Source organism: Epinephelus fuscoguttatus, linkage group LG10 (assembly GCF_011397635.1).
Source record: "Epinephelus fuscoguttatus linkage group LG10, E.fuscoguttatus.final_Chr_v1".
NCBI classification, from domain to species: Eukaryota; Metazoa; Chordata; class Actinopteri; order Perciformes; family Serranidae; genus Epinephelus; species Epinephelus fuscoguttatus.
Window position 1 is genome coordinate 37,930,510 of NC_064761.1, and position 8,287 is coordinate 37,938,796.

At 41.2% G+C, this 8,287-nt stretch overlaps 1 protein-coding gene across 1 annotated transcript; it reads right to left on the minus strand.

Moving 5' to 3' along the window:
• Positions 1–208: 208 nt before the first annotated feature.
• dpt (dermatopontin) lies at positions 209–7,122 on the minus strand. Its single transcript, XM_049588527.1, has 4 exons — positions 6,732–7,122; positions 3,024–3,149; positions 1,250–1,357; positions 209–1,015 (listed from the first exon to the last, which is right to left on the minus strand). Exons 1-4 carry the CDS (start codon positions 7,004–7,006, stop codon positions 949–951), a joined length of 576 nt encoding a protein of 191 aa, XP_049444484.1. The 5' UTR covers positions 7,007–7,122; the 3' UTR covers positions 209–948.
• Between the last annotated feature and the right edge of the window lie 1,165 nt (positions 7,123–8,287).

Consider the following 8,287-nt stretch of genomic DNA (forward strand, 5'->3'; position numbering starts at 1 on the left):
ACTCTCACGTAGCAAGATTATCCTTCCTCCCTCCATGAGTTCATCCTGTTGTTTTCAGTGACTTCAATGCTCATAAGATTTCAATTAATATATTTAATGTAAAACATCATATACTCTGTTATGAGATCTAAACTGATTTTTTTTTTGGCATTGTGTTAAAAAACGAACAACCAGATCTTTATATTAAATAAATGACTTTACAAAGTAATCCAAAGAAGGGGATGGTTTTAATCCCATTTTCACACAGTACAGTTACATGAGTGCTAGTACAGTATTGCCAAAGAGAACAAGACACTTTAATAAAGGAGAGATTTGAAGTCAATTGAAAGCAGGTGGGACGCTTCCATCGCACACAAAGCTCATGACGCCAGTGATTCTGAAAGAGCTTCTCATTACTTGCAACACAAACTGTTACCTCCGAGATATCCCAATCAGTCACACCTAACGCTCACTGAATGCTTTTATGACCATGAAAATGGTCCAACTAAAGCCATTTTGTTTGGCCATCGCTGTCATGTGACCTCAGACTAAGAGGTCCTGGAGCCGAGCCTGATGCAGTGTTTTCCACCACTGTGACCGCAGCATCAAATAATTGACTTTGTTTTGGAAAACCACTTTCACATGATGCCAAATGACTTCCAGTTCCTCCAGTAACTAAATGAAAACACTTAAGCTTTCCACAGTATCCGGTGGAGCCCAAATCCCCTGCAGACCCTCTGTGTTGATGCTTATATCAATATTCATCTTTATATGAGCAGTCATTTTTGCATGCTAGACTAAGAAACAGTGATTATACAGGCAGATATCAAACACCTGGGGTTGATCCATTTATCAGAATACATAAATGAAAGTGTTGTGTATAATGTCAGTATTATGTGTTTGTTTAAATGCAGAGTAAATATGTCGTTAACAGTGTTTATGGAAAAGAAAATGATGCTGCTGACAAGTTTATAAATTTTCAAATTCACAGTCAAAGTCTGTCATTCTGCACAGGATGTACTTCCACTGCCGATCTCTGAAACAAAGAACAAGACAAAGTCCTGTCAGTTCAGCGACCATAAATTACCAGACTTTATTGTTTCTTCAGTTTTTTGTTTGTTCTGCCAATAAGTTCTGGTCCCACATGGAGGTCGTTCCTTCCAGCTCAGCCTTGAGAGGATTTCAACAATTTTTGGACGGACCATAGATCCAAAGTGCTGCCTCGTGGGATCAGAAGTTATTGGGAAATAAACAGATGTTGTGAGCAAACCTGAGCACTCCACTGAAGGTGGTCTGGGCACCTCGGACGAAGTAGCCATAGCTGGGAACCACCATCTCTGCCTCTTCTCTGAAGTATTCAGGGATGTCATTGGTTTTCCTGTGGAAGGCAACAGAGGTGTGTGTAACGTTTTGGCATGTCAAGTATTAAAGTACTGACCTTTTAAAGCAGTGGTTCCCAACTGGTGGATTGCGGGTCATTCCAAGTGACTTGCAAACATGTCAAGTTTGTAAAAAAACACACCTTATTTTTAAGTACAGTGAATTTCCAGCACAAAGGCTTTATTAATTAGTGCTATTTTCTGCTGTAGACTGAGTGACTAACAGACTACTTGACAGAGACGGCAAACTAGCTGAACAAAATGGCCAAACGCAAGTATGATGCTGAATGTATTAAACTGTGTGGACCTCAAACTAATGACTGAAGAGAAATCTGGGCCAGTTGGGAACCACTGTTTTAAAGGGTCGATTGTCATTTTGGGAATACACTTATGTGCTTTCTTGCCATGATTTTAGTAGGAAGATCAATACCAATTTCATGTTTATACGGTAATATGAAGCTATACAGTCAGGTGATGGTTAACTTAACACAAGGAATGAATGTAGGGGCAAATAGCGAGCCTGGCTCCGTCCATAAGTGGGAAAAAATGTCTACCAGCACCTCTAACGCTGGCCCCCTCTAGAGGACAAACAAGTCTTGCCCCCAGATAAAGACTGGCCAATCATAGCGTAGCACCGGGCTTCATTTTCAGGCTGGTTTTGTGGATTTGGAGCTAAATGTTGCTCCTAGGGCACGTCGTGTATTAATGATACTCGTTACCTGGAGAGGTTGGAAAAAGATACACGTTTCTTCCCTGTTCCAAAACCAGAATCAAACCCTGAAAAGTGTAGGGTTAGCTAGCTAGCTACTGAATATATAGCCTACTGAATGTATACACATGACATTGTTTGACTTCACCAGGAGATCCCTAGCCTGGAAACTGGAAATCCAGACCCAAATCTAGAAAGATTTAGGGTCTGGCCATGAGTAATGAAAATGGCCCAACTTGAGGGGCGGCACCAAGCATGCATTTGTAAATATCACTGCATGCAACTGGATAACACTACGACCAATCAGAACAATACACGTGGTGAGGTATACGCGTAGCTGCCAGCGGAGCTAACTGGTAGATTAGACTCTTGCCGTATCCGGTCGGCAAAATAGCAAAAACGTCCTTCTTGCAAAGGAAAGATTCGAGCGCCGTCTTCTGTTCCTCTTTTAGAGAAAGCCGTTTCAAACAACTGGTGTTTATCCGTAACCATCTTGCAATGTTTACTGACTGATTCCGGACTTCGTCGTCACAGCGCTGTCGTCATCTGTTTAGCTCGCCTCTGGCCCGCCTATATCAGATACACCGATGTGATTGGTGCAGCTCGGTTTCATGGGCATAGTTAATGAGCATCATTACTGATTGCCAGAGTGACTCGCTGAGCAAATTCAAATTGTGCTCTCGCAAGAACTCTGGATTTCCAGGGTAGGAGATACCTGATCGTCTGACCTGACTCTCGAGATGGTCCATCTCAGGCACAACTCGGCACATTAAAACTGGTAATGGAAACACTGTCATGGTTGGGCTCAGCACAGCAAGAAGTGCCAATGGAAAAGCCAGAAAAGTGGTATCAATCTTCCAATCTAACTCTTGACAAGAAAGGGAATAAGCATATTTTCCAAAATCATAAATCTTAAAGTATATTCCTTTATCACGACCCTGTGAGTGTGTACGTACATGCAGGAGTAGGGGCAGCGGCGTCTGTAATAGCAGCAATAGAACTGCCATTCCCGGTCAAGGACAGATTCAAAGTACTTGCTCTGTACGCCTGCTACCAGGCCGTTACGAGTGCATGTTGAAGTCCTGCAAAGACAAAAGAGAATCATTCAGTTATCAATAAAACTATTTTAATTTATGACATTAAAAGACAAAGAAGAAGAAGATCTAAAATGACCTCTTGCTTTTAAATCATTGTTTTCTCTGCTATCAAACATACAATTATTTCTTGAGAGATAAAACACTGAAAAACATTTCAGACCCAAAAAATCTACATATTTTGAAGTAAATACTGGTTTGTTTGCACTTTGTTTATGGCCCCTACACTTTGCTGTCGCCACAACACATCCAAGAATACCAGGTCCAAGCAGCAGCAGGAGCTGCTGCACAATGTGTGGATGTTTGTCATGGCAACATGGGCACAGCCATCAGCCATTCAGCCAGTGGGGGTGGTTTCCCTGCAGGGTAATGTCCTCACTGGTGTAATTCAAACAGACAGCTATGTTAAAGAGGCAGGCGTGGCAGTGATAGAGTTCACAGTGTTTGTCTTTGAATCAGTGAGCTGGGTGCAGTCGAGCTGAAGTGGAAATCAATCAGAAGAGCACAAATGAAAAAATGCTCTCCGACCTAGAACAAGTAATCTGAAGCAGATACAGTTGAGTCAGCGGACTGTTTAGTATGATTCAAGCTGCTGTTTACACGGAGACGTCAGGTTACAATTGTCCCACTGTACAGGTTTTCCCAACTTTTATCCAAGTCCTTTAATCGGATCAACCTTTGTGTGCAGTTTGTGGAACATGTTTGTGTGGATATTCTTCTGTTTTTACTATCTAGTTTTTGTGAATGACATGTTTCAAAAGTCCCGCAGTAAGCTGAAACATGTGGCCCATAAAATGCAATGTGATGTCTCTGAAGAGCCACTGACACAGCCTGTTGGACAGATCTTGTTTAGATTCACTGGAGGAAGTCATGTTCCCAGGATCTGTCAGTGGAGGACACATATTGCTGTTCTGGACTGAGACGGTGATTCATGCAGCACTGGGAGGACCTGGCTTTGTTCCTCTGAATGAGAAAACAGTTGACAAAATTCAACTTTTTATGAGAGTAACAAAGAGATAAACAAGTGGAAGGTTTTTAGGCATTCTCTTATATAAAGCATTACATTTAACTCCACTGCTTATCCTTTATAAATGTGTATTACTTTGCTTTTTGTATGCACACGTGGAGAAATATGTTCCACAGTTGGGATTACTCATGCAGTTTAGAATGAGTGGGAAGTATCTGACGTCATTTAATTCTTCCCAGGTTACACCATTATTAAATCAAATTTTATAAAGTGTTCACTGGACCATTTTCCATGTTACTTCTCCTCACTCTAGTGAGTAGTAGCAACTAGTGGCCAATCTGTTTGAATTCAGTGATGTGATATGTTCACCTACTGCGCAGTCATGTTATAACAAGGCTAAAGGCTTTTACACACCAAGTCCGTATTTTTCATCCAAAATTGTTGCACGTTGGCGTGCCCAGTAGATCAGTGGTTAGAGCAGGCGTCCCATGTACAAAGGCAATGTCTTTGCCATAGCAGACGTGTGTTGGATTCCAGCCTGCAGCATTTTGCTGCATGTCATCCCCCTTTCATACAACGGCATTTTTTGCATTCATGAAAAGACTTAAGAGAGTTGTTTGACCAAGAAGCAGTGAAGAAAATGTGGCGTGACGGGACACGAACATCTATTATTATTTTATAACTCAGGTAGCCACAGTGCCAAATTCAAGACATGGGCAGCGAGTGGCAACAGTGAAGAGAAGCAAATGTGGCTTTCCATTAGGGCTGCAATGATTAGTCGACTAATTGATGACTAATCGACTATTAAAATAATCGGTGACTATTTTAGTAGTCGACTAATTGGTTTGAGTTTTCACAGAAAAGTACTATAAAAGTACCCCAAAATACTCTTATTGCAGCTTCTTACGTTCAAATATTGGCAGCTTTACACACTCTCCCATGATGGTGAACTAAAACCTTTTGGTGTGAGTATGAAACAAGACATTAGATGATATAATTTTGGGGTTTGGGAGAGACAGACCGACATTTTTCAACATTTTAACAAATTTTTTGATAAAATGATTAGTTGACAAATTGAAGAAATAATCATTCGTTGTACAAGATGTGTGTGCATAATGATTTTTATCGGATGACAGATTATGAAATAAAACCCAGCCTGCTCTCATTCCCAGGTTGTCAAATACCAACCAAATATCGACACCAAAGGCACCCTTTAATGTCTTCATTTTATTTATGTCTTTACAGCTGACTCCAATGTAAATCCATCCGTGGTGATATTCTACGCTGAGAACAAGTGACATAGTAAAAGCACAAGAAAGCCCACACAGGGTGGGAGGGAGCTGTGGTGGATGCAAACAAATCTGGAATTTCACCCAGGGGACCAAAATTCATGTCCTACGTGAAATTAGAAGTAAATGTTTTAACGTAACATTACGCAATTTACGTACGGTTGTCACACACTGATGTCAGTCATGATGTATTTATGTCACAAACATACTTATTTTAACCCAAAACATGTTTTTTGCCTAACCTGCAAAGTAGTTTTGTTGACCAAACCTAACAGCGACTGGATTAGAACATTAACCACGTTACAATGTGTTTCTGTGCATCACATAGATGCGCCAGAGGGTGTTTTTGCGTCACTATCAGACGCTGAGAGGTGTAACAAAGCGTCAATATTTGTAAAACCTGGGAGTGAGAACGAGTCGAAAAAAAATGCACGTGAAAATATGACCTTGGTGTGCAAAGGCTTAATGGGGTGCTGATGCAGCCTGGTCTCTAAACAACCATAGACATTCTCTGGATGCAGCTGCATCTGTGTGAGGACTGGAGGTCTTCCATTCCAACAACACGGGTGGTTTTGTTCATACAACAGTTTCAGCATCAAACTCCACACAGTTCTCGTATGGGCCTTCGTTGTCTGCCAATAGTGGCCTCTAACAACCTGTGTTGCTGGTCAAAGTTTGTCCCTAAGAAGACATGACGCAACGTAACTCAGTAATTCAGGCAAGATTCTTTAAATCTTTGATCTGGTTCCTCTTGTTAATTGGAACAATGTCAGACAAGTGGGCCAAAGATGTGCCTATATGACGTGGCTTTCACATGGATCTGTTCGTAATATATGTCCCTCTGAATTGCTTTTCTGGACCTGAACGAACAAATGAATAAACATGTTCACAGCTGCCGTGCAGAGTTAAAGAGAGACTGTAGGAAACTGCTCAAAGAGAGTTTACCACACTTACTGTACACATGGAGTCTGACTCAGATGTTGATCCTCTTTCAGTGCATTTCTGAATTTGTGTATATTATTCTGCATCATTTATTCATGCTGCTGCTGTTTATATCCCTGTTGGCTCAGGCGCTCGGTGTAATGGTGTTTGCATGATCATAAACAGGAGAAAAACCTGCTGTTCATCAGAGTGCATTCTGTGTGTCCCAGAGCAGACATCCTACCAAGAAAACTAGTTAATTAAACTTGTCCATCAGTCCTACTAACATTGTATTTAAAGTTTTAAAACACTCTAAATATATAAAAATAAGCAACACAGCTGTAAAAGTCAAAGAAAGTAGAAAGCAATAAGTAAATAAATCAGAGAACTCACCATTCCATCCCAGCACGGCTGATGTCGTCCCACCAGCAGTCAGTGGGCTCCCCCAGACCCTCAGGTGTGGGCTGGCATTCAAACGACCACAAGCGGTCCATGCCGTCCGCCTCGCTATAGTAGCTCCTGGTGGCCACCAGGACCTCTCCGTGGGGACACTGGAAGTTAAAGCTCTGGCGGTAGCCGTTGACCCAGCCCATGTCATGGTGGTCTTGAGACTGAGCTGCCACTGTGGCCAGCAGACACGACGCCAACACTACCAGAGCAGGATTCATGTTGAAGAAATCAGTCCGTCTGGTGTGTTCCCTCACAGCTGCCCGACTTTAAACTCCTCCAAGTTTCCAACTTTTGTTGTCCAGATGTTTTGTAACCAGGAGTGATGTGTAATCTGCTGCTCATGGGACAAATCCAAAAGTGGACCTCGCTTAGCGTTTTAAGGTAGACTCTGAGACACAGCGTTAACAAAGTCTCACCGTGGGAAAGGGTTTACCTTAAAACACAGCACTTTCACATAACATGCAATTTAAAAAATTGCCGGCACGTTTGAACCATCTAATTACTCAGGCTGCAGAGTGTTCATGGCTTTTTTTATGTAATCTGTACTTAGGGAAAATAAACAGTTTTATTTTTATCATAAAAATCACCACATTTATTTCACCAAAAAGACATAAATAAACATTATTTTGTGACAGTTTTGCAACATACATTAAAATGCTGAATGATTCTGACAGAATTGAAAATCATAATTTTATTGAGCAATGCATCAGTAACATAAACTGCATGAAATAATAAATGTAGGCACAATGACTGGTTTGTGTCGTCCCATTTTGGAGCCTGATGTTTGGCATTTTGACTGTCGCCATCTTTGACTTTTGGAGCCAGAAGAAACCATATTTGTATGAGAGGGTGGAGATAACCCTAATGTTAGCTGCTAGCTTGGTTAGCATGGCACATTTGGGGCAGCAGTAGCTCAGTCCATAGGGACTTGGGTTGGGAACGGGAGGGTTGCCAGTTTAAGTCCCCATCAGGACTGAATATGGAGCATGGACTGGTAGCTGGAGAGGTGCTCCATTTAATGCATGTATAGGTCCAGTTTGTGCATGTGTGTATTTTAGGCCTGTGTGTATATGACAACAGAGTGAAAAAAAAATTGAATTTCCTCTCTGAGATTAATAAATAGTATCTTGTTCTTCTTTCTTTACAGTTGTGGCAAACAGCCATAGTGCTACTGCTAATGCTAATTTTCTGTAGCAAAAAACAGGCATAAAACCATAAAAACAAAATGTACCTATGATAGAAATTGAATACCTGACTTTTTAAAGGGTCTTTTAGTACAACCAACCACTGAACAATAACTTACCTTAACGTTCATAAACTGAAAACACTGAAATAGTAATACCACTGGTGCTCTGGGGTTGCACCATGGTTATGTTCCATTACCAATTTTGTCGCCATGGTATTGACTTGTTAATGAACGGCACCCATCTGTTACTCAAGGCAGCCGCAACCTTAATTATATGTAACTTTAAGCCTTGATAAAATGTAAACGGGTGAAT